Below are 25,865 nucleotides of genomic sequence, written 5' to 3' on the forward strand. Positions count from 1 at the left end.
GCTGCTGCTATTGCTGCTGCGGCCGCTTGCTGCCAAGACCGAGGTAGAGAGAAGAGCCAGAGAGAATTTCTCCTTTTTTTTTTTTCCTCTCTCTCTTTTAAACCGGGCGAGAATGAGTCTGCAGCAACCCTGTTGGTGCAAAATAAATAAATAAAGCAACCAGGGAGGGCTGCAGCAGTCGCCACTACAGGCTGGCAGTGGAGGGGAGGGAGCGCAGGGAGAGGCTTGGAGCCCCAGGGGTGGGAGGGTTGGCAGCTCCACAGAGTCTCTCGGACATCCTGACACCCCTGGGGAGCTCTGGGGCCACCCAGGCATTCTCCATAGGGTTGTCTTTCAGTCTCCCAAATGCCGGGAGATTCTGTGCCACCTCTCATTCTAAATGTCCCCTGTGGGTATCATTTGTGGGGAAAGTTCTCAGTCCAGAACACCCGCTGTGGTGCTTGGTCTGAGGTTGCTTCAGTGGGGAGAGGGGGCATTCCTGATAGCTCCCTCACCTCTATGGGGGATGGCTCAGGGTAGCGGGCTAGCATCCTTACAGTGTTGATGGCTGCCTGGGCTAGGAACCTGGGTCCTCATGCAGAAATGAGATTTCAGAGCAGCGCTAGGATAACCTTCATTAAGTCTCCTCCCACCTGACACACACACCTCTTGCCTTTGAAATCATTTTATAAAGAATGGCACAGGTTGGAGTTTATGTTTACACTCCCCTGAGAGGAAAAAAAAAAAAGAAAGAAAAACCAAACCTCCTGACCACCTGCTGTTTCCCTCCAAGCAGGGCACACAGCTATTTATAAAACCAAGAGAAGTTCTCAGGCAAGATCACGGTCTTCTCCACCTTGCCGGACCCAGCGGTATCCACGAAGAGAGTGCTGGAATTGCATCTGCTTCCTTTCTCATCACAAGAGCAGGGCTGCAGGGTGGGGACCAGACAACTAGTACTCCAGGGGTCTGTTCTTGGCCCTGTGACTGATCAGTGTCCAGCTACCTCTTCTTTTAGGGATTTCTTGCAACCAAAGACAGCTGGGGCTGGTGTAGAGTTTGGGCCACCCCTGACCTAAGACTGGTGAACTAGGGCACCAGGTGAAATGTTCTGGGCTCCCTCAGGATTGGGACTCTGCCCTGGGGCCGCTAAATTCCTCTGAGCTGTGACCTCAAGGAAGACAGATTGTGTCAGATTAAATGTGTCTATAGAGCCACATGACTGCAGGTTGAGTGTGTGAGTATGTTTCACCTGTCTGTGGATGTGTGTCTCTGATAGATTTGGGTAACCCCTAAAGTCTATTTTTAAAGTGCACATAAGTCTGAGTTCTACCTGTCTGTCTGTGATGTTCTTGGTCTTCATCATACCCTATCCCTATATGCAAATCCCATAAAATTATCATCCCCAGCCCCTTCCTTACTCCCATCCCATCCTTACCCTTCACATATCCAGTTTTTTTTTTTTTTAAGACCCCAGAGTGCCTAACCATCTCCTTGCTGAGCTGGAAGGAAGGGGGCAGGCAGCAAACCTAGTGATGCAGATTCATGTTATACGCAGGTCCTTCTGGGCTCTGGCCGTCAGTCTCCAAGCTTGTTGCACCACCCCAGCCAAAGCCCCAGGGAAATGCAATGAGGTATTTCAAAGTCCTGTTCTTAGCTTCTGAGTCCAGAGTTGAGTTCCATTCATCCAGGGTGTCCTGGAACCCCCTATTGTCCTGAGGATACCTAGGTCCTCCGAGAGGTCCTTGTATCCCACCCCAGGCCTCCCAGAAGCTGGGGGTGACAGGGCATGGGAAAGGAGCCCAGACAAAGCTGAGGCTGGGGACAGAGTCCCTCCATCCCGACCCTCTGGCTCTTGGCCTGCTGCCAGGCAGGCCGGTGGGCTGAAACCCAGTCTCAGCGTTTGTTCACCCACCCCCCCAAACAGTCAGAGACCACCCTCCAGGGGCCACAGGAAAGGAAAAGACCAAGGGAAAGGTGAGCCAGCAGGCTATAGGAGAGGCAACGGAGTCCCTCCTCCAGGTCACTTGGACAGTCCCTCGGGTGACTCGATTTCAGTGCTGAAGAGTTCCTTGTAGAGTGGAGGGAAAGCAGCTTGGACCACGATAGGGTGGAGGTGCTGGAAGGTTTGCAGCTTTTCCACGTGCTGGCTACACAGGCTCCGCAGCTTCCCCTTGGGTGGCAGCTGGAGGTGGGTTCATGGGGAAGGAGGGTGAGTACTGCAGCTCTGTCCCCAGGTCAGAGAAGTCCTCCCATCCTTCCTGGGCTGCGACAACCCTCTGTACTCTCTCCCTGCACACTCAGCACTTGTGGGTCATCCAGATCCCATTGTAGGGGTAGGTCTGTATTCAAGGAACTGGAGGTGCATGAGAACCGCAGTGGGACAGGAACATGATTTCTGGCTGAGCCCCCAAATGGTGTTCCTGATACTCCTTAAATGAGCCCTGTTCAAGACTCTCTCACTCTCTTATGCTTTTTTAAAACATCTTTTTGCCATGCCACGTGGCATGTGGGCTCTTAATTCCCTGACCAGGGATCGAATCCATGTCCTCTGTACTGGAAGCCTGAAGTCTTAATCGCTGGACCACCAGCGCTTATAAAACCCATGTTTTTATAATAGCGAAAGTCTGTGACTCTTTTACACACTGTTAGGCGCCTGCTTGCCTTCGTTGATGCTGTTCCCCTTACCTGGAATGCCTTTTCAATTCTTTGGTGCTTGGCTAATTCTTACTCACCTTCAGTGTTACCTCCTCTAGGACTATTTCCCTGGATTAAAGATCCCTTCCTTTGGGCTTCCCTCTGTGGAGCACTTAAATCCCATTTTAGGAAAATGATCCAATTTATCTATCTCTCCAGCCTAGATTTAAGCTCCTTGAGTCTCTCTCCCTCCCTCTCCTCCCCCACTCTCTCTGTATCCTCCGTACCCATCATACTGCTTGCACACGGCAAATGCTCAATAACTGTTTCTTTGGACTAAGCAATTTCCAAACAGATACCCAACACTGCAAATAGTAAACCACCATTGCCAGCACTCAGCCAGTGGAGGGGAATGACAAAGGCCCAGAGGTCCATGAGGAGACAGAGGCAGAGAGACCTCACCGGAGAAAGACTGAGAAAACCATTTATCTTCTGCAGTTTCCTGTATCACCAAGTGAGGCTCAAAAGCACCTCTCACCAGCCACCATCCCCCTCTCCCCAGGTTAGTTATCTGGAAAGGGACAGTCAGGGAAGAGCAGGCAGCACGGGATCCCTTGATACCTCTCGAATCCCTCCTCTTTTCATGCCTCCTGCTTTACCTCGCATTTGTCTGGGCTATTGCAACAGGGTCGTTCATTCATTCTTTCATTCATTCTCATTATATGTGTTGAGAACCTTCTGGCTGGGCACTGTGATGGGCTGTGGTGATGCGTCGGTGAATGAAATAAAATCTCTACCTTTATTAAATGTATATTCTAGTGAGGGAGCCAGACAATAAATATTAGAAAACTTCTTCAAAAAAACAATAAAGCAGGCTGATGGGTAGAAAGCTTTTTTGGATGGGGTAGTCTGGGAAAACCTCTCCAGAATAAAGGGATGGAGCAGGTTGTTTGGAAAACTAGGGGAAGAAGCATCCAGGCACTTGGAACAGCAGGTGCAAAAGCCCTGAGAAGCAACTTGATGTGTTCAAGGGATAGCAAGGAGGCCAGTGCTGCTGGAATGGGTGACTGAGAGGGCAGTGGAAGGAGACGAGGTGAGCAAAGAAGTCGGGGGTCGTGCCGTGAGGCCAGTTGGCCACGACAGAGACTCTGGGTTTGATTCTCAGCGTGACGGCAGCTACAGGAGCACTGAGGACTGCCGTGTGGCTGCGGTAGGACAGACGTGTGGAGCAGGGGTCCAGCTGGAGGCCTCTCTAATGGTCCAAGTGAGCGCTGACAGCAAGAGGGTGACGGTGGGGAGGTGATGTATTCCGAAGGTGGATTCCACCAGATTTGCTTTCCAACTGCCCTCCCAGGTGCTGCTCCTCCTGAACTGTTCTACCAGACTTGAGGTTTATGTAGGGCAGAGACTGTCATTTAAGTCATTTCTGTATTCTCAGCACCCAGCACAGTGCCTGGCACACAGCAAGCGTCCATTGCTTGAACCATTCCATAAATGGTCCCCTTACATTGGTTCCAAATTAAATTGCCTAAAAAATAGCTCTGATGATATCATTCCTCTAGCCTTTGGTGCTCTCCATTGCCTGGAAATAAAGTCTTAATTCTTTAATATGGCATTGAAGGTCCTCTCTGATTTGCTCCCTGACCTAATTTTTAAGGTTGTCTTCTGCTACTTTCCTGCCCCCATCAATCTATCCCAGCTTCCGATCTTAACATGTAGTCAAAATGTTCCACCAACTATTCTCCACATACACATTATCTTTCCTCCTTATTTTTGCTCATATGGTTCCCTACGCCTGGAATGCCTATCCCACCCCTCAATGCCTGTTAAAATAAATATTTCATGGCCTAGTTTAAATGCCACCTTCACTAGGAAACATTTATGAGCCTCTCCTTTTGCCCTCAAGTTATTTTTAACCCCTATTCCATGCTGTCACATTTCCCCAATATTAGTAATATATCAGGGGCACAGAGATGTGGTAGAAAGAGCCCCGGGACTTGCATTTATCACCCACGATTGTGTAAACTTGAACAAGTCATTCAGGTCTCCTTATCACTACAGGGAGATTTTAACATCTCTCTTACTGACTGGGTTGTCACAAAGATGAGTATATCTGGGAAAGCACGTTGTTAGTCACATTATTATTTTATCCCGTATCACATCCTATTCTGCTTTAGAGTCATTGGTATACAAATCTCTTCTTCACAGCAGGTTAAAAACTCTTGGTGGGAGTAAGGACGGCATCTCTGTATCTTTCCACTCACAGTACAAGCAGGTGCTGGTAAGCGGTGGCTCTGTTAAACTGAATTGTTCCCTGGAGGTCCCTCCCAATTTCAGGCTCCCTAACTTGTCATTTGTACCCACACAGAAGTGACTGCTCAGTCGCCGTGTCCTGTGCTGTTGCAAGCTCTCTCGTACAACTTAGCTCTCAGGCACTTCCTCCTCTGGACCCTCAGACCCTGGTCCTCGCAAACCCTGAGGTCACAGATCTGGCGCCGGGCCTGACCTCTGTCCCAGGACTGCTCCTACCTTTGCCAGGATGCCTTGGCGATGAGTCTTGCAGAGATGATGATGAAAGGCCAGCTCCAGATTGCACTGCAGCTGTTCTACTTTCCTTTTCTCTTGGAGCCCTGGCCGGTCTGAAGGAGGGGATGGGACCACAGCAAAAACAAGAAAGAACATGGACGTTAACTTCTCCCAAAAGGTGTGTCATTCTGGACATCTGTGCTGAACGGAGATCTTCTTAGCTGAGTGAGAGACAGTGTAGGGGGTGTGGGTGTGTGTTGTTTTGGAGTTAGTAAGCTGTGGGGCCTTGGGTAGCTCTCTATAAGGAAAACTGGGGAGAGATGAAAGAGATGAGACATTCTGATCTCCCAGTTCCAGGCTGCCTTCTCCCTGGTACCTAGATATTTCACATAGCTAATTCAGTGCTCTCCACTAAAACTCTGCTGTGGGGAAGAAAAGATCTCCCCCTTCACCCCGACTTGGCAAAGATGGCCCCAGAGAGGAGATGGGCCTTGTGTAGCCAACCTAGGTCAGCACTGGGCCTTCTGTAGCACTCTGTGGCTAACTTCAAGAGACAAACCACCTTTTGTCCTGACTCCATAAAATAACCAGAAGTCATCTTTTCAGTCTTTATTTCCAGGTCAAGGGGCATGTTTTGGGCTCTACTCATTGGCAGAGCCAGTGGACTGGTAACTTGGTCTACAAACTCAGGTTAGTAGCACAATCCACTTCCCCAGGTTGTCGGAATCCTTGGCATTCGGCTGGGCTCACCCAGCCCACTCCATTCTGTGGAGCAGACATCCAGAGTCCTGCCCTGATGGCAGGTAGCCTTTTGTTTCTATTTTTGGCTCTGTCCTAGGACTCGTGGGATCTTAGTTTGCCCACCAGGGGCTGAACCCACACCCTCAGCAATGAAAGCATGGAGTCCTAACCACTGGGCCGCCAGGGAATTCCCGATGGCATGTTGCCTTAAAACGAGTTCACACAGAGCAGCGATTCTCAAGCTTGGTGGCATGTCACAATAACCTACAAGAGGCCGTGCAAAGTTCTGGTGTCCGGCTGAACCTGAGATCCACGTCAGAGTCGCAGCACTCGTTTTCTAAAGCTCCACAGGCGGCTCCAGAGTGGGGCCACGGTGGGGTCCCCGGCAGGGACTCACATGCAGCCCAACTGCTCTCACCTCCTCTCTTCCTCATGCCTCCCCAGTTCTCCAGCCCCACCTGCGGTTCTCTCTTCCCTCTCTCAGGCTCCTCTGGATCTTTATTTTTTTGACTCATCTTATTTTACAGCAACATTGGGTGGGCTTATTCTGCTTTATAAAGCACCTTGCCAGATTTAACCACAGCGAAGGTCCACACCCTTCAGTATCTGTCACGCCCCCACCGCCTGCTTGTGGGTTGCAATTTCTTCCTCCAGGGGATCTTCCCGACCCAGGGATGGAAACCCACATGTCTTAGGTCGCCAGCACTGGCGGGTGGGTTCTTTTCCACTAGCGCCACCTGCGAAGGCTGCTTGAGCACAGCACACAGGTCCAGACTCTTCAATACCTTTCGTGCCCCCACCGCCTGACTGTCCTTTGCCCAAGCCCAGTGACACTCACTGGCATTGATGAGCACGAGGGCTGTGTAGAGGGCGATCTCATCCTCTGAAAAGCGCAAGGCACTCAGGGAGCGGGAGAAGTCAAAGATGGAGCTGATGAGTTCACTGCAGCCTGGGAGGGTGGAAACGAAATAGTGAGCAAGGCGGCTGAGGCCACAGTGCCCGAGGACACCCGCCCCCTTGGTGTCTGGAGCAGAGAGGGCAGTCTGTCATGGAAAGAGGGCGCCCTGGGTCTGGAAGCCTCAGATGGGGTTGGCATCGGACTCCTCTTGCTCATCTCCCCCTGCCCCTCACCCAAGGCTCGGAACAGCTCCACGCCACCGTATTTGCCTTCAAAAAAGACTGTGTTGTTGTCAGTGTTGTAGGCCCGGCACATCCTGACCAGCACCACTTCCATGGCTCCTGGGGAGTGGGGAGACAGGCAGGCGCGTTGTCACACAGAGCCAGGAATCCGTCTCTGTCCCCCTTCAGTGTCCTGGGCCCCTTGAGGCACCTCCCTCCACGCAGCCCCACCCATTCCACACTGGTCCCCCCACCCCGCAGCCCGCCCGCTTTCCCCGGGCACCTGCTTTGAGCAGCACGATCTGGTCGTTCTGGCAGAGCTCCATAAAGCCCGGGAGCCTCTTAGCGAACTCCACCACATACTGAATGGCCTCGGTGAGTCGGTGGGCACAGCGTCCCCACATCTCCCACATCGACTGCAGGGAGAAGGGAGGTCCCACTGGAGCGGTCTTTTAGGACCCCCGGGACCCCACTGAGGCCATGGGAGCCCAGACAGAACGGCAAGTACCCCCCACATCCTCAGCACTTGTGTTTTTAGCCTATTCTTAGCACAATGTGCTTTGGGGCCCAATGGATCTAAATTTGCGTTTGGCTCCACTACCTTGTGGCGTGGAGTATGTCTACGAACTCCTCTGTGCTCAGTTTCTCAGTCCATGAAAAACAGGAATGGCAACCTCATGGGGTGGTTATTGTAAGGGTCAAGGATAATTTATGTAAAGTGTTCAGCACAGTGCCTGGCAGAGAAAGAATGTTGAAACAGATGCTAATGAGGAGTCTGACTATTGTTGATAGAGGAGGAGGAAGGAGAGTATGCTAAGGTCTGTACTTCTAGGTCTGGGTGGTGAAGGACATAGGGTGTGCGTGTGTGTGTGTGTGTGTGTGTGTGTGTGTGTGTTAGTCACTCAGTGGTGGTCGACTGTTTGCGACCCTATGGGCTACAGCCCTCCAGGCTCTTCTGTCCATGAGATCGAAGATACTGGAGTAGGTTGCCATTGCCTTCTCCAGGGGGATCTTTCTGACCCAGGGATCGAACCCAGGTCTCCTACATTGCAGGCAAATTCTTTACCAATGAAGACCAGGTAAAACAACCATAGGCAGGAGCTAAGGAGAAGCTCTCACCCATCTGCTAGGGTGCATGCTTAAAAGCGGGTGCACACTGTGTCTCTCTGGGATAACCTGCCTCGCCCCAAGCCCACTCATGTGTGCAGGTTGCCGTCTCTGGACTCCCTGGGTAGTGGCAGGAGCCTTTCCTCCCCGGTACGGTGTCCTGGCCTCACCTTCCTCTGGTAGCCAGCCACCTCCTCGCTCGAGAAGATGTTGGAGCGCTGACGGAGCAGGTCCTCCAGCCGCAGCTGACACGTCTCCCGGTAGGACTTGCAAACGTTCTGCACCAGGTGCTCTGGGGCCAGGGGAGGAAGGCAGAGGTTCCATCTCAGTCAGCTCCTACCTTTCGCATACCAAGGGCACTCCTCTGCCTGGCCTAGTCCTGCTCTGCCTCCCTCAAGACCCTTGTGTATGCTTGGTTTACATGGGATGCTGACTAGGGCCCCCCACCCCATGTTTTTTTGCTGCACTGCACAGTATGTGGGATCTTAGTTCCCTGACCAGGGATAGAACCCATGTCCCTGCAGTGGAAACGTGGACTCTTAACCACTGGATCACCAGGGAAGTCCCACAGGGCCCTTTCTTGGAAGCTCCTCCCTCATCTTTCTACGCTGTCCGCCTCCCCAGCTGCTTACCAGTCTCTGTCAGGGAAGCATAAGGCACCTCTGGGGTGCTGCGGAAACTGGGGGTGAAGTAGCTGTCCAGGCCCCGTCCTGGCTCCCCAAGCCCAGGACGCCTGGAGTCCTCAGAGTGAAGTCCACCCCTGTCCGGGGCCAGCTGGCTGCCTGTGCCGTAGAAGTTCTCCCTGCCCTCAGCCTTTCCCCGCTCAGGGCTGTATTCCAGGTGGTACGAGGCCCCGTTGAGCCTGGCCTTGGCCAGGCTGTTGGAGTAGGAGGGCCCGCAGCCTGGAGCTCTCAGGAGACTGGGGGGACAGGCTGAGGCCTCTGGCAGGTCAGGCGAGGAGCCCAGGGGTAGCTGCCCATCCGGGAGCCCCAAGGTGCAGGCGAGGGGTTCTGCTCCTTGGGCTCCCACGGGAGGGGTTTTGGCCGCTTGTTCCCGTTGCTGCTGTTGCCGCTGCTGCAGCTGTTTCTGCACCTCTGCATGCAGGCTGTCCCTTTGCTTCTTGGACATGCGGCCAAACTTGACAGCTGAAAGAGGTCGGGGGCTCAGGAGTTTTGGAGACGGGAAGACACGGCACAGGGCAGAGTCATAGGCACTGTGACCATTACAGGATTAACTTGCTGCTCCTTGAAGAGCTCACTCCGAGCAGACCTTCTCCAGTCTGGCTGAGAGCCTGCCATCCAGGCATTTCTGTTCAAGACCCACTCCCCCCGACTCCTGTCTGCTTCTGGGCTCTGTCCAGCCCAGATGTATCAGCAGACGTATGAGCAAACTCTCCCTGCTTGAAACCAGCTTCGACTAAGTGGCAGAATTTGAGCAATGAGTCTGGGCTGGGGAGCCTGGCCTCCTGCTATGGGGCTGGGGATGGCTGAGGGGGGAGCCTTAAGCTGTATCGGGGTCACCTCGCCCATCTAGGAGGGTCAGAGGAAGAGGAGAGCCGAGAACACAGGTCTCCCTGTGGTCAGGCCTACAGGCTCCCTGGTGACCTAGATACTCACCACAGCCCAACCCAGGCTCCGCGGCTTGTTTCTGAACATCCTCTTCTGCTCTCTCTTTCCTGCCTTTTCACTCACCCCACCGCCCCTCCCAGGTGTGGGGGCACAGCCCCTCACCCCGCCTGCCCCTTTGCAACCCTTCGTGTTTCCTTTCACTTTGTTATTTTGGGCGCTGAAAAGTGCTGACAGGCTCCTTCTGGCTCCCCATCACCTCATGCCTCCCCCAGCCCCACCCTGGGCTCCTTCTGCGGTGTTGGAGGGGGGAGCAGTTTGGGGGCTGCAAGGGGGCAGTGGCTGAGAAAGATGGAGAAAGGCACCAGGAACAGCCACCCTCGCCAACCTCAGCCTTCTGGGCTGTTCTCAGGGTAACTGTGTCCCATTCATAGTCGCAGCCCTTTGTCCCAAGCTGTGGATGGGGGTGCGGGGAGCCAGGTGGAGCTGGAGCCAGGGGCAGCTGGGGAAAGATGTGGACTGTGGATGGGGATGGGATCTGAGCAGGAGGCGAGTCGAGTCCCTCCCGAGGAAGGGGGAAAGGGTCTAGGAGTTTGAGGAAACAAGGGTTTTTGTTGCAGAGCCTGAAGCTGGGGACTGTGAAGACCTCTGATGAGGGCAGCCCGCCCACCCCAACGTTGGACAGTGGAAGAGACCAGGGCCTGCCAGAGGGAAGGATGGAGGGCGGAGACCCGGAAGGCTGTCGAACCCCTGTCTGGTGCCGCTGGTCAGGCCGCCGCTCTGGCGACTGAAGCCCTGGGGGGCTGCCCACTTGGCCTCACCATCTCGGGACATGCCCAGGGCCAGGCACTTCTGCAGGCGGCAGTGCTGGCATCGGTTGCGGCTCGTGCGGTCAATGGGGCAGTTCTGCTGACGGGTGCAGGAGTAGGCCACGTTGCACTGCTGGCTCCGGCGGAAGAAGCCCTGGGGAAGGCAGGCGAAGACCATGGCTGCTGACCCTGGCCAGGCCTACGTCAGTCTGAAGGCCTCCGGATCATAGGACCCCTCAGTTTTCCCTCCTCCATTATAATCTGTCCTGCAGTCACTTCCCTAGTGGAAGACAAGGCCCTCCATGCACAGGGCTCTCCAGGCAAGGCGCCAGCGGGCAGCTCCCTAGCTGTCTCAGGAGACCAGCCCTGCCGGCGGTACGAAGCCCACCGAGCCCCGTCTATCCTCTGAAGAGACTGTGTATGAGCGAGCACTCACCTTGCACCCCTCACAGGTGATAACCCCGTAGTGGATCCCAGATGACTTGTCCCCACAGATTTTGCACGGAATCACTTCAATTTGTGCTGGAAGAAGGAAAGAGCAGAGGTCAGCCTGGGAGCCTTCTGTGCATCCTACCCCAGCACCTGGGAGGCAGATACAGGGACGTGGTGTATCCTCTGCTGCCCTACCCCAGTCCATCTCGCTTTATCTCTCTTGTAAGATGGAAGACCCGGCTTCCCTGGTGGCTCAGTGGTAAAGAACCCACCTGCCAAGCAGGAGACGTGCGTTCAATCCCTGGGTTGGGAAGATCCCCTGGAGATGAAAATGGCAACCCACTCCGGTATTCTTACCTGGAGAATCCCATGGACAGAGGAGCCTGGCGGGCTACATACAGTCCATGAAGTCGCAAAGAGTGGGACAGGACTTAGTGACTGAGCAACAACAATAAGATGGAAGAAGGAGTGAATGCCAGATGCCACTCAGCAGAGGGTCTGTGGAGGCTGTTTTAGTTTTGCGGAGCGGCTGGGGTTGTATCAGTTCTATGGGGGCAGAGAAAGCAGCTGCAGAGAGGCCACCTGCTCAGCCCATCAAGATGAAAAGCTCTAGCGGCCTCCCTTCCGCCTGGGGACCTAGGAGTCCTCACTGCTTCACAACACCTGCTTCCCGCCCAGGGGGCTTCCTCTGAGCTGCCCTCCCCCCACTGGGGCCTGGCCCCCAGGGCAGAGTGTGGGGCCTGGTGGGAAGATGTGGTGCACCAGGCAGGAGGCACCTGGGGGCCAGGTAGAGCTGCCTGCCACCCTCAGCCGGGCTGTGAAGGCTCAGGGAGGGGCTGTGCAGAGGCTGGGGGGCCAAGAGGGCAGGGTCACAGGGTGGGGCCCAGAGAGGGTAGAGAGAAGCCAGATGGAGCCCAGGAAAGTGGGGGCAGCAAGCCAGCTCTTCTGGATGTCTGAGAGCCAGGGAGCGGATCAAACAGAGCTCCGAGGTTCCTGGCCCAGAGCAGAGGGTGGCTGTGTATGGATGCTTACGTGTGTGTACGCGGGCCTCTGCCTCCAGCTGTATGAGCCCAAATCGTGAATGTTAACACTGGCTGGGACTAGAGACCATTGGATCATTCAGACTCTTTTTTTCCCCTTTACCGAGGAAGGAATAGGCCAGATGAGATCAGATGGTTGGCCCAGGTTCACACAGCTAGCTTACTCAGGAGCTGGGTCTCTATCCCAGTTCCCCATAGCTTTCCATTCTGCTGATCCATGTCTGTGATTTCAGGGGCACACACATCAGTGGGCATGTTGCCTGCTTGAAGGGGTGCTCGTGTGTGCGTGTGTGCATGTGTGTGTGTGTGCGTGAAAGGTATGTGTGATTCATGAGGCAGCAGGCATCGCTGCTTGAGCCAGTGTGTACACTGTGCATATTTGTGTGCTAGTGTTTGTTCACTGGCTGCCAGGACCCTCCCCTTCTCCCACTAAGCTCATTGTAACCCACCTCCCTGGGGCCTTCGCTGTGGTTGGTTACTGGCCCCAGGTTCGTTTCTACTTTGCCCATCCTTGTCAATGCCCACAGCTCCCTGCTAAGTTTCAGGGACGAGCCGCCGACCTCCCCACCAGCCAATCTTTGGAGGGACTGGGCAGGGATGGGTTCTCTTTCAGGTCTTTTCATCACTCCTAAGGGCATGCGCATCTCTCCTCTGCCATTGCTGACCTGCTGCCTCCCCTCTGAGGGAGAATGCCTGGGATGGCTGCTGCTGCTGCTGCTAAGTCACTTCAGTCGTGTCCGACTCTGTGCGACCCCATAGACGGCCCCCCACCAGGCTCCCCTGTCCCTGGGATTCTCCAGGCAAGAACACTGGAGTGGGTTGCCATTTCCTTCTCCAATGCAGGAAAGTGAAAAGTGAAAGTGAAGTCGCTCAGTCGTGTCCGACTCTTTGTGACCCCATGGACTGCAGCCTACCAGGCTCCTCCACCAATGGGATTTTCCAGGCAAGAGTACTGGAGTGGGGTGCCATTGCCTTCTCCTGCCTGGGATGGAGCAGGATGTGAAAGTGGTCTAGGACCACAGCCCCTCCTCATCTCTGATTCCAAGGGTCAGAAGAAGCAGCAGCCACCTGGGAGGCAAAGCCACAGTGCTATGGATTCTCTTCTGGCCTCAGCCTGGACTCTGGTTGTGGTGTAGGGCCTGCTGATGTGAGGTGGGGAGGGGGACCATGGCTTGCCTACTACTCCCCCAAATACTGTTTTTGTCACCCTTAAACCATCATCCCCTCAGGCTAGCCTAGACCTGAGTCAGAGTAAGCAGCTGCCTCTCATGGGGGACAGGGTGTCTGAAATCCCTCCATTATAACTTGAGTCTCTCCTACTCGAGTTCTCAGGCAGTCCACTATCCTGCCCAGCACCCACCCAGTAGGCTGTCCTGATCATCTAGGACAGATGGCAAGAGAGCTTTCAGATTCTTTCCAGTAAATTAAGAGCAGATGGGAATGAATGGAGGGAAGAGAGAACAAGGGAGGACTGGATACCTGGAAAAGGGGCAGAGAATGCAGGGACACCTGCACATCTTAGCCACTGGATTCTCTAGGTCTCAGTGCCCTTGTCAGTAAAATCAGGGTAAGCACAGCCTGCGTTGCCAGTGCAGGGGGTGACGGGTGTTAGCATAGGGGGTACATGGAATCACCTGAGCAAAGTGCCTTGCAGCTGCAAACACTGGGTGCGCACAGCGGCGGGAACAGAACCCTGAAGGCGTTTGAGGCCTAAGAGAAGTACTTGTCTCCTGTGGAGTCAGCTCCTGCCTCTCCCCGACCAGTTCCCCTCCAGCATTGTGGGATCTCACTCCTCAGTGGCCTTAAGCCCGGAGAGGGCAGAAACCATCGTGGGTCACCCAAAAAGTAAGCGGGAGGGAGACTAGGCCAAGCCACAGTAGGAACTTGGGCTCCAGCCCAGCGCTCAACCACAGGTCTCCCTGCCTCTTCCCTTCTCCAAGAGCCACATCCGTGTGCGTGTGTGCACTGACCGCATGGCTGACCCAGACACGGCTCTCGGCCCCACCACCTGACCCACTGCTGGTCCCAGCCCCAGGAACCTCACAACAGTGTCACCGGGACCTTGCCCTTTTCATAGGACAATGTGGCCAGCCACAGACCAGACTCACAAATACCCGTGTTTGGGGGAGACCAGAGTTTGGACCCCAGCCACTGGGCCGGCCAGCCATAGTCCCACACTCCCCAGCCACAGTCCGAGACAGAGGTACAGAGTGAGACAGGCACACAGGGTCAGGGGTTTGGGGCTAGACTGTCCAGCCTCTCAGCTAGAGAGACCAAGAGGTTCGGGACCAGGAGACGACAGAGACAGACGCAGAGATGGAGAGAGAGCCCCGGAAACACAGAAAAAACCCACACTCATGTCCTGGCCCCATGCCCAAGGCCTGGCCCTGTCAGCACGGTCAGGCCCTCTTATCCTGCTCCTCCCTCCTGGCCCTGCCACCTGTACCCCGGCCATGCCATCTACCCAAAACCTCAAAGAGAAAGTACCGGTGCACACGACTGTGACTTGTGGAGGAGGGGCGGGGAGAGGACGGGAAGAGGACCGGCAGAGGTGGCGGTGGGGTGAGCTGGAGCTGAAAAACACCTTGAATACCTCACCTTTGCAACCTCCCCCCATGAGCCCTGTCCCTGAAGCAGCAGCTGGTGGGAACCCAGGTTGGGGAGGGGAGCTGAGTAATCACAGGATTACTCAAGCTGTTTCCCAGGAGCCTGGCCTGCCAGGAACTTACCACCTAAGGGCCTAACAGTGCCAGGAACTAGAACTAAGCAGAGGTCAGGAGCCTCGAGGTCAACCCTTGCAGCATGGCTCCCACAACAGCCCTCACTCTATCCGCCCTCGCCTGCTGCTTCAGGAAGATCGGTGTAGCACACTGAGGTTCTGTCCCAGGGCCCATCAGTTCCAAGGAGGGAGCGACGTGCCCACGTACACATGATACCTCCTGAAAGCACCTAGTGATTGCATGACCCTAGACCTCTGAGTCGCCAACAAGATCCCCTGGGGAGCTAGTTAAGATGCAGGTCCCTACTCAGGAAGTTGGAGGGACCCAGGTTCTGCATTTGAACAAGCTCTTGGTTGGTGCCCAAGCTTGCTGGTCCTCACCCTACATTTCTGAGTAGCAAGAATGTAGTCCCTCTTCCTGCTTCTGCCTCTTCCTGGGGCATAAGGGTGGGGCTGGTGGTCTCCTCCCCAGCTCATTCTTTTACCTTCTTTTATCTGCCAACCGGTGTGACTTCTAAACCTTCATTCCGACACAGGACTAGGAAAAGAAAATGAATCTCTTCTGGACTGCTTTGGGGGTTGAAGTATCCCCAGGGAGCCTCCTCTGAGCACCTCCTATGTGGGGAAATACGGTAGAGACAAAGTAGGCTGTCCCCCTCCCTCCAGCCTCCTCTAATCTCACCCTTCTCACAGCTGCAAGATTCATTGATAGCGCTCTTTGAATACATCCCGAGCTTGGCCCTGTGCCACCTTAGAAAGCCAGCCCTGGGCCCTGTCCAGGTGCCCTATGCCACAGAGAGGAAGTGGTAGGAGCAAAGGAGGGGCTGCAACCAAGGGGGATCTTTCCCCTCAAACCCCAGAACCACCCCAGCTCTGGCAGAGAAAGATGCAGGCAGAGGCACCCTGAGGTCCTCATCTTCCCCTGGTGCTCTATCTGCCCAAGGCTAGGCTTTTCCTCTCTCCTCTTTCTCTTTTTCTCCAAAGGACATTGATTAAGAATGATGATGACAGGTGGCACCTTCCCAGGTGGCAGAGTGGTCAAGAATCCTCCTGCCAATGCAGGAGACACAAGAGACATGGGCTCGATCCCTGGGTCAGGAAGATCCCCTGGAGAAGGAAATGGCAACCTACTCTAGTATTTTTGATCCCATGGACAGAAAAGCCTGGAGGCTACCCAGCCCAGTATTCTTGCCTGGGAAATTCCACGGACAGTGGGGCCCAGCAGGCAACAGTTCATGGGGTCGCAAAGAGTCAGACATGACTGAGTGGCTGAGCACACACAAGCATGATAGACATAAGCATTGGCTGAATTCTTACTCTGTGCCAGGCTTTACATACATTTTACGTTTAATGACCACAATAATCCCGTGAAGTAGGTACTCTTTGTATCGTCCGCATTTTAAGAATGAGAAAACTGAGTCCAGGGGAGAGTAAGTGGCTTGACTAAGGTTGCACAAGCTTGCTGGTCCTCACCAGAAGTGGGAGATCTGGTATGTAAGCCCAGGTCTCTGTGACCTGAGAGCCAGGGTCCCCAGCCATTGAGCCTTTCACTCTAGAAGGATGAGACACCCAAATGCACTAGGCAGCTTGTGGGTGGGGGCATGTTTACCGGCTGCAGCGGAAGCGCAAAGTGAGGGGGGGGGGCTAGGACCAGAATTCAGGGAGGACACCCACGGCACTGAAGCCGGGCCTCACATCTAGGCTAAAGATCCAGACAGTCGTTATTCCCTCTGCCCCATACCTTCTCCCGTGGTGTCAGCCCTCTCCTGCCTTTAACCATGGTTCGCCCACCCGAGCCGAGCTCCTGACTTAGGACTCCTCTCAGGCCCACAGCTCCGCTGGTGTATGGTCTGGCTTTCAGGTCAGGCATGCTGGTAGGCCTCTTTGCAGAAACCAGTGAGTGAGTGAGTGAGAAAGGACTGTATCTCTTTTCTTAGCTCAGGGGCTCCCACCCCCCAGCTCCAACTCAGTCCCTCTCCCCACAGAGACCACACCTCTGGCCAGGGGATCCCTGTGTACCCCAGCGGGTCACCAGCCTCCGTCCTTTCTCAGCTCTCAGTTCCCGCAGCTTCTGCAAAGCTGGAAACCACGGCTGGTGGTGGGCTCCCCGCGCCACAAACAGCAGGAAGGGGAGGGCAGGTGGGGGTCAGAACAGAAGCCGCTGTACCTGGCGAACGCTCCTGCCTGCCTTTGGTGAAAATTTTCTGCTGATACACCCAGGTCCCAGGGCTGAGAAAGTAGTGAAGCTAAAACTCAGGTGGGCGAGGGAGAGTCTGGGGTTTTGAAAAGCTACGAAAGACAGCCAGCCACCTGAAACCCCCCTCCTGGTGCCCCCGCCGCCCCCGCAGTCTGGGACAGGAGAAAGAAGGGGAAACAAAAGAATTGAGTGAAAACAACCAGGGGATGGGGGGAGGGGATGAATCACCAGGAGGAAGCAGTAAGGAGCAGGAGCCCAGACACACCGCCAGCGGCCTTCCCGAGGCTCGAGTCTCCTTTCCAGAGGGCCTCGGCTGCTGTGGGAAGGCCAGGGCCCCCAGAAAGACCCAGGCTCTGGCCCCGCGCCCCTGCCATGTTGCTGTCCCTCCTCCTAGATGGATATCTCCATCCTTTCTGAGCCTGGAGTCCCATGGAGGGGTCAGCTGGAGGAGTGGAGATGAGATCTCAGAAAGGACTAGTCATTGGAGGAGACCCCAGGGCTGCCTCTCTAGGAGAGCTCTCAGCATGGGAAAGTCCCTGTTCCCCATCTGAATCAGGGGACAGAGGCAGGGGAGGGGAGGGAGCCCCTGGGAGGGGCAGCCACACCAATACCCATGTTTCATGGTGATGGGACAGGCTGGGGTGCTCCCACCTTCTAGAGCCCTGAGCTGGAGGTGTTTGGGAGTCCTGTTAGGAATGGGCAGAGAGAAAAAGCCAAAGGTACAAGGGTGACTCGAGGAAGGAGGGGGCCCTTTGTATGGCCCTGAGCTCTCTGGGTGAGGTCTGTGGCTCCCTGGGACTTGGACTGTTTTCTGGTTCACAGGTCCTCCTCATCATAACCAGACTTGAGGAAAATCAGGGCACAACAAAGATGAGAATGCAACCTCATAGCCCGTGCCCTCCCACCTCCCCATCCAGGCCTAACGCCAGGGCCTTATGTCCGTCTCCACTCCAGCCATGCCCTGGAGTGAGGTGACGGGGCCACCCTCCCTCTGTCTGGCTGGGAAGTTCTTCTGGCTAATGGATGTTTCCTCTCTACTCGGCAGCAGGTCACGATGGCAGAGTCCCTGTCGTTCTTTGGGAACTTCTATAAACTCCCTCCCTCCCACTTCTGCCTTCCTGCACCTGACCTATCCTCAGTGTCTCCCCTCTCCTGCCCACCTTCTCTTCTCTCTGTCACTCCCTGGGTCTGTGTGCCTTCCCATCCTTGGCACTTCAGTCCTGTTTCAGGCTACACGTTGTCATGCTCTGGCTCCCCTGGCATTTCTCCAGTTGTAGCTCTATCTAGACATCACTCTCTTCCCGTGTATTTATAGATCTTCTGTCATTCGAGTTTGGCCTCTGCATCTCTCTTTATTTCTTGGTCTGGTTTCTTTCTTCTTCTTCTTAAAAAAAATTTATTTGGCTGCACTGGGTCTTAGTTGCAGCATGCAGAATCTTCTATTTTCAACACGTGGGATCTAGTTCCCCTACCAGGGATCGAACCTGGGCCCCCTGCATTGGGAGCACAGAGTCCTAGCCCCTGGACCACCAGGGAAGTGCCACTGGTCCGTTTTCTGCTCCTGGTGTGTCTGGACCTTGGTCTTTGTGTGGGTCACAGTTCCAAGCCCCTAGTGCTCTGCCTGCCCCAGAGAAGGTCAGAGGACAGGGAGGTAGCGGGAACTCACGAGGGGCTATGCGGTGCCCAGAGACGTCCAAGTGAGAAGGACTGGCGGCACCAACCCCGGATGGGAGGAGACCCTCTCCAGCCTACCAGCTTGGTGGGGGGTGGGTTTGTCACGTAGAGCTGCTCTGTTCAGTGTCTCCCCGTTCAGTCCCGGGCTCTCCTGCCCTCCTGCCAGGCTCTAAAGCACATCTGACCGTTGCTTCTTCCGAAAGTGGACTGGCTGATTTGAGATCATTTCTGGGAAGACTAACCTTTGCTAACCTTTCCTGCTAAACTTTGCTGTTACTGGGAAGAAGCTAGAAGGGAAACTGAAGTTTGGGTCTCCTCACCCCTCCTGGCTGCCACAGCTCGGACGCCTGCACGGGAGTCTCCACTCCAAGTGTGGAGGTGAGGCTCTTTCCTTCCCTTGGCCACCTCTCCGTGTCTCCTCTGAGTTTCTTCCACTACCCTGGGGGATGCTTTACTTGGAGATCATTGCTCTCTGCTTGCTCAGAACGGGAGCTTCTCCAAAGTTAGTTTTGTTTTTAAATTCAGCTTTTTTTTTTTTTTTTTTTAAACAAGAGACAGGGGCGCAATGACTTGCCTAAGGACAAGGCTAGTCAGGGACAGAGGTGGCTCAGAACCTGGTATTTAGACTCAGCCAGTGGGTTTTTCCAGTACACAATATGGACTCTCTTTTGTGGGTTGTGGGAAGACCCCCAGTTGAGGCTGGGGGTGCTTCCTGCCTCAGGCCACAGGGGTCCAGGGCTTCCCTTTTTGTCCTTCACCCTATGCTCTGGGAGGTTCTCTGGCTCCCTACATGAGGGCGATTTGCCCACCGCTGCTCTGCTGGAAGGCACAGGGACCCCAGACATCTGCCCACCAGCTGTTGGCCCATGGCTTTTGGCCAGGAAGCCGGTAAAGTTGAAGGCTTTTTGCTCTCATCTCTACTGCCTGATCCTACTCATCAAACGGGCATCTGAACCTGGGATGAGGGGTCTCTTTCTCACACGCGCAAGCGCACGCGTGCGCGCACACACACACACACACACACACCCTGGCTGGATTCCGCTTGGTTCTCATGATCCTGCAGTGGGCAGGGAGTATGATGGCTCAGAGGCCTGGATGCTGGGGTTCTGACCCCCTCCGCCAGCTGCCCTCTCTTTACCCTCGCCAACCCGCTGCCTCAGGGCACAGCAGCTCCTCCGGCCTCCTTTCTCACCCTCCCACAGTTAGTTTGGAGGCGTGGAGGGAAACACTGCGGTGGGTGCCGGGACAGCGAGTCTGGGCTGCCTGCTAATTGCCAGCCTCCACCTACTACAGCTGTGTGATCTAGGGGTGAAGCACTGGGCCCCTCTGGGTCTCAGTTTCTTTTTGTAAAACAAGGCGCAGGGCACCTCACCTGCTCTGGGAGATCCTTGCCAGAGCCCATGACAGAGGAGTTCCTCAACAGTCCCTTTACTGCGACTGCTGTAAGGGAACCGCTTGAGGAACAAGACTCCACGGCTACTCCACCCAACAGACCCTGGCCTTGACCAGGACACACCCTGCCAGGGAAGAGCACTCGGCTTTTGCCCACACTGTCCCCTCCTTTTCAGAAGGCCCGGGAATGATGATGGGCCCCAGGCTTCCCCGCTCCCAGGAGGCCCATTCACTTACTTCTCATGACTGAGTCCTGGGCTTTGCCGCCTGGGCTCCCTGTCCTTCTCAGCCGGGGTGGTCCAGGGATGGGGCGCAGCTGACAGCAAGGGTGGGGGCCAGGCCCTCGTGGCAGAGCCTCAGTCCGCAGCTCTGCACCTAGCTCTCCCCCAATGCTTCTGGGCCGGGGGGTTTAAGATCTGCACCACACAGGTGGCCGAGTGACAACCCCCCCCAACTCCACCCCCCCACCCCCCCTGGGATGCAGCGGGTAGGATGACAGGCGCCCCATGTGGCCAATCTGGGCCTGGGGCAGAGTGTGAGGGGCGGGGCAGCCAATCGCAGGGGGCGTTGGAAAATTCCAAAACCACAGGCGACAGCCACACGCGTAAAAGCTGTTTCCACCCGCCAGGGTAGTTCTGGCTGGGGAGCCGGAATGGAGCTCACACGAGCCTGGGGCCAGGTCCTTACTCCCCCTCCCCCCGAGGATCCCCGAGAGCCTGACCCTCTTTGCCAGGTGACTCCAGGGACGGGGCTATTTCTAGAGGTAAGTCACAGAATGTCTGCCTGGGGCCACCTGCGACGCTATGGACTGCCAACAGCCGTCTCCACCACCCACCACGCTCATGCCCTCCCTGCACACGGTGCATGCCCTGGGCTAGGGCATAAGTGATTATAGTAGCAGTAATAACCATCAGACAAATGCCACTATCTGTAGGAGGGATTAGTCTGTCAGAAATTTCCTCAGGAGCAAAACTGCTGAACTCGGAATGAAGATGATGTTAATAATGCTTAACCATGTGCCGGAAATGGTTCTTAAGGCTTTATGTGGATGATCTAATCCTCCCAGAAAGTTTATGTTGTAGGTACCATTATCCCTACTTCAAAGATGAGGCCAGTGAGACGCAGAGAGGTTAAGTAACTTGTCTGAGGTCACACAGCTAGCAAAGTGGTAGAGTCAGGACTCAAAATCAGGGTGTTTGACCCCAGATTACACTTGAGAAATGGGAAGCTTTTTCTGCTTCAGGTCTGCTTAGGAGGGTCTCCTGCTGTGTGAGTCTGTAGAGTTTCTTGCTCTTGGAGTCCTTCTCTGGGGTCCATCAACCTCAGAGGCCCTCTCAGCCTCATATCTGCTCTGTGGGCACCTCAGCCTCGGGGTTCCCTCTTCAGGACCCCTTAGTAATCAGGTGCCCCTCTCAGTCTGGGAGTCCCTGTCGGGCTTCTCCCTTCCTGGGGTTGTCTTGGAGCCCCCTTTTACGACTGTCTACGCTCCAGAGCCCACTTTTCAGAGTCTCTGGGCCTGGGGGAGGCATTAATCTTTCCTGGATTCTCTGGGCCAAACCTCCCAAGAGGCCTCTGATCTTGCCGGGACTCCAATGGCGCCTGGCACAGGCCTTTCCCCGCTGGCCTTCCTTGGGCACTCAGGAGCTGGCAGTGGGTTGGGGGAGGGGCTGTCAGCCCATGTTCTCCTGAGGACCCTCACGGGCGGGGGTGGGGTGGAGGTGGTTGCACAGGGCCAGTGGGTTGGAAGGGGATGAGGGGGTGTGGTCCTGGCCGAGGTTTCTGTGGTAAGGGGTTGAGGGTAGGAATGGCGTTTAGCCTCTTCCAGTTCCAGATGCTCCGAAAGTCCCCCTTCTCCCCCCCACCCACATATGGTCCCTGGCCCCCGCCTCCCCCAGCTCACCCGCGTCACTCCTTGACCCGCTTTCCTCCCAGGGCCCTGCTCAGCATTTCCGTGGGGCCCTGTGGCTAGGGGCAGGCGAGGCACTGATCAGGATTGTGCTGAGCAAAGCAACCCCCCACTCAGAAGGATGTAGCCTCCTGGTGGCCCCCCAGCCCCTATCTGACCAGCTCAGGGAGGAGGGTGATGCTTGGGCCCTCTGAGAGTCTCTGCTTGGAACAGGGAGCTCTAGGCAATGATGGCAGCAGAAAGAACTGCAGTGAGCTCTCAGGAGGAACTGGTCGGCAGTCCAAGGGAGGGCCATGGAGAAAGGCAGGTGACCTCTCATGCCCTGGAGTGGTCCTCCTCAGTTCAAGGATTCTGAGAAGGCATCCTGGGGCTGGAAGGGCACGTTGATGGGACATGAACTTTGAGACCAAGGTGCAGTGGGTGCATTTTCTGGGGGTGTAGCCTGTCTTATGAACTAGGAAGACAGATCTGATGAATTGAGAGTTCCCAGGAGAAGCTATTCCTTGCTAGTATCCATTGGCAAGTCCTTCCTGAGCTCTAATCCCTTCCTCACAGGTTGCAGCCTCAGTCTTTCAATGTCCCCAGGACCCAGAGTGTGTTTCTCCATGTGTTTCCTACCAAGATGAAGGCTTTCCTGTTCTCCTGCTCTGCACAGGCTGGCCCCAGGCTTGTTTATGCCTTGGGATGTGTTAACCACAGAGATGCACAGCAAACCTGACTCTGCCGCCACAAAGCCTGGTGCAGGCTCCCTGAGTCCCTGAGGCCACCCTGCCTCAGCAGCTCCCTGCCTGACCTAGCGATCTCCGCCACTGCCCACGCCCTGCCCCCCACCGCCCCACCCGGCATCTCCTGTGCCTCTGTCCAGCGGCTCCTCCTTCCTGTGGCTCCCTTTCACTGTCGTCTCCTTACTTCTTTGCGACATTCCCTCGCACTTTCCAGGCTTCTCCCTTATCTCCTCCCTTTGCCCCTCAATCTTGAGGTTTCATCACTCCTCCTCATCTCCCCGTCTCCCTGGTTTTTCAGCTCCACCTCCTTTCAGACCTGGCCACCTCTGCCCGGTTGCTCCAGCTCCGTGCATGGGCCTCCTGGCGCCCTTGCTGGATTCTTTGCCATCTCTCCACACCCCAGCACCAGTTCCTGCCCCAGTCCTCTACTCACAGGTGTGGGTCTTCTTTGCAGCCAGCAGCTCTGTAAGGAGAAGAGAGGGGGTCAGGGCCAAAAGTCGAGGACCATGGAGGATCAAGAGATCCTCCCCAAAGCTCAGGCCCTCACCCCCACCCCAGTCCTTCCTGGAAGAACCTGGCGTCTGGGGAGAAGGTGGGACCACCTCCACTGCACTGCTCTCTTCACTCTGCCCTACAGTCACGCGAAGCCTCTTCAAATCCTGAAATGTGCCAGGCTCCTCACCACCCTGGGACTTCCCCACATTATTCTTTCTGCCTGGAAGGCCCTTCCCTGGCCCCTCCTCAATCTAGACAACTTTTCAGCCCCCAAGTTCCCAAGCAGGTCTTTTCCTGAGAGAAGCCCTCCTGCCCCTGTGCTGACACACTCAGCACCAGTTGATTTCCTGGCACTCATCACATCATCTCACTGCTATAATTGTTCATAATCTAAGAACAGGGAGCTTTCCTGCTGGACAGTAAGCCCTATGGAGGCAGGGACTGTGTCTGCCTTGTTCACATTGTTATTTTGTAGTGCTTCCCCCTTAGAGATACACAGTAAATATTCTGCTGGCTGCACAAGCATGCTCAGCCATGTTCAACTCTGCAACCCTACTACTGTAGCCTGCCAGGCTCCTCTGTCCATGGGATTTTCCTGACAAGGATATCGGAGTGCGTTGTCATTTCTTCCTCCAGGGAAATCTTCCTGACTCAGGGATCAAACCTGTGTCTCCTGCATCGTCAGGAGAATTCGTTACTACTGAACCAAGCGGCCAGAGTTAAAACTCTTGGTTGCTTGTTTGTGCCCGCAAGCATCTGGAAATTTTGAGGTGCAGGAGTTGAGGGTAGGGTAGTGAAGATGTTAGAAGGAAGAAGGGAGAGCTGCAAGCACAGATACCCCCACCACACACACTGCCTCCTGCAGGCTCTGGCTCCACTGGCCCCCCAGCCTGCAGAAGGAATGCCTCGTGCTGTGTGTGGCTGGTCCAGGTGAAGAGAAGGCTGTAGGGAGCACAGATGGGTTGATGTGGGAGGAAGGCAGGGAGGCACAGACCTCCAGAGGGGCAGCTGCTGAGGGGGAAGCCTTTAGCTAGAGCCTGGTTGGAGCAGGGAAGATCATGTCATTCATTCATATGGTTAACTTTTATTAAACACCTATCAAAGGAGTCCCTGCGAAGAAGCTTTCCCTGCCAGACCTTACTGCATTTTGTACATCCACACAGCAGCTCCTCACAGAGCACAAGGACAGTCTTTCATTTCAGTAAATGCTGCAGGCCTGCCTTAAGCCCCCTGTATTTCCCCTGACCTCTGACTTGGCTCTCCTGTTACTTTTTCCTTCTACTTGCCGAGTGGGCTTCCCTGGTGACTCAGATGGGAAAGAATCCAGGAGACCTGCAATGCCAGAGACCTGGGTTGGATACCTGGGTTGGGAAGATCCCCTGGAGGAGGGAACGGCTACCCCCTCTAGTGTTCTTGCCTGGAGAGTCCCCATGGAAGAGGAGCCTGGCGGGCTACAGTTTATGGGGTCGCAAAGAGTCGGACACCACCGAGCGACTAAGCACAGCACTTGTCCAATGCTCACACACTGTCGCTCTGCCCAGGAGGTGCCCCCTACACGCCAGTTCCTCCGCTGGACTGGGTGGGAGTGATGGACTTGAAGGTCTGGGCTCAGCTGGGGTGGGGTGGGGGGAGGACTGCGCGGAGAGGGAGTGGCTCCATCCGGCCCCTCCCTCTGGCCGCCAATCTTGCCTGGCCCCACCCAGCTTCCTCCCTGACGTGGCACCCTCTTCCCTAGCCTCTAGCCTTGAACCTCACAGCAGGCCTGGGGTGGGGGAGCTCCCCTTGCTTGCCCCGGCAGTGGAGTTCTCCCTCCACCAGGTGGCCCCACCACTTTTTGCCTCAGGGCTCACACCTGACTGAGCATGTGGCCATGGGATCCCGCTGAGCGGTTTGAGTTAGACCCTCCGTGGGGCCAAGGACTGCCTGACTCTCCACACCCCCTGGCCCCCCCGCCCCGCTACCCCTGGCCGAGCGTCCCACATTTTCTGCAGAAATGAAACCGCGTCCTCCACCCCCAACCCTGAGCCAGTGGGGAGCAAAGTGCTGGGGGTGGGCGTGGGCAGCGGACAGGGTTCTATTGCTTGCTCCCCTGACCTTTGTCATCTTTAGAGGCAGGACGGCTTCCTCCGTCGCTGAATGAACAGAAGGTGGAGTGGTCGGCCTCTCACTGCTGCCCGGGGTCCCAGCCAGATGAGCAGTGTCCGCCCCTCCTCCCAGGGGGCGCTCTCACTTGAAACCAGACCCTGCCCACATGCTGGCCCTTCCTCCCTCCAGCTTCCCTGACTCTCTTCTCTTCTCCTCTCCTCCCCCAGCCCACCTGTCTCTTCCTTCTTCACGGCTGCCTTTCTTTCCCCTCCACGTGCTTCCTGCTTCTCCCTCCTCCTCTTTCTCTCCTCTGTCTGGCCCCTTAGCCCTTCCTCCCGTGTCTCCTTCAGTCTCTATCAAGACCTGTTCTGTCTCACCGGCCTACCCTCCCCTGCTAACTCATCTTTCTCTCCTTCTCTCTTCTCTTGCCCCAACCCTCTCACGTCCCGACCAGCCCCTTCCCATCTCTCCTCTGCACCTCCTGGGAGCCCCTTCCACCTGCCTGTAAGGCTGCAGGGCCTCTTACCCTGCGAGGCTCGGTGGTGTCTCTGTGGGGCCCTGTCCATGGGGCAACTCCCTTGGTGCCGTCCTTGCTGCCCTGACTGCCCAGGAGGGCAGGGAGCAGGGCCCAGGGGAGGGAAGAGGGAGGAGGAGGGAGCACCTGGCCCGACAGCAGGCAGGGGAAAGGAGTGGCTGGCAGAGCGTCCCGGCATCAGG

General features: G+C 55.7%; 1 protein-coding gene across 20 annotated transcripts; it reads right to left on the minus strand.

Moving 5' to 3' along the window:
* Positions 1–648: 648 nt before the first annotated feature.
* RORC (RAR related orphan receptor C) lies at positions 649–25,748 on the minus strand. Of its 20 annotated transcripts, none has more exons than XM_042256954.2 (13): positions 25,675–25,748; positions 22,885–23,031; positions 20,175–20,353; positions 15,160–15,212; positions 10,920–11,005; positions 10,496–10,637; positions 8,742–9,254; positions 8,280–8,401; positions 7,286–7,418; positions 7,015–7,122; positions 6,722–6,832; positions 5,146–5,255; positions 649–2,164 (listed from the first exon to the last, which is right to left on the minus strand). In XM_042256954.2, exons 6-13 carry the CDS (start codon positions 10,506–10,508, stop codon positions 2,003–2,005), a joined length of 1,272 nt encoding a protein of 423 aa, XP_042112888.1. In that variant the 5' UTR covers positions 10,509–10,637; positions 10,920–11,005; positions 15,160–15,212; positions 20,175–20,353; positions 22,885–23,031; positions 25,675–25,748; the 3' UTR covers positions 649–2,002. The 20 variants fall into 20 exon arrangements, with proteins under 20 accessions (XP_042112888.1, XP_042112814.1, XP_042113073.1 ...); XM_042256880.2 differs by having other exon boundaries at positions 15,160–15,289; XM_042257139.2 differs by lacking the exon at positions 20,175–20,353 and adding an exon at positions 25,158–25,195 and having other exon boundaries at positions 23,002–23,031.
* Positions 25,749–25,865: the final 117 nt, after the last annotated feature.

The sequence above is a fragment of the Ovis aries genome, chromosome 1 (assembly GCF_016772045.2).
Source record: "Ovis aries strain OAR_USU_Benz2616 breed Rambouillet chromosome 1, ARS-UI_Ramb_v3.0, whole genome shotgun sequence".
Lineage (NCBI taxonomy): Eukaryota > Metazoa > Chordata > Mammalia > Artiodactyla > Bovidae > Ovis > Ovis aries.

Bases quoted from the DNA above. Each gene is read 5' to 3' on its own strand.
- RORC (XM_042256551.2), bottom strand. From the start codon at position 17,302: ATGGGACTCCAGGCTCAGAAAGGATGGAGATATCCATCTAGGAGGAGG. The intron at 9,255-10,495 runs GTGAGGCCAAGT...GACCTCTTTCAG, and splicing joins CCTGGGCATGTCCCGAGATG to CTGTCAAGTTTGGCCGCATG. The intron at 8,402-8,741 runs GTAAGCAGCTGG...CCCTGGCCCCAG, and splicing joins TGCTTCCCTGACAGAGACTG to AGCACCTGGTGCAGAACGTT.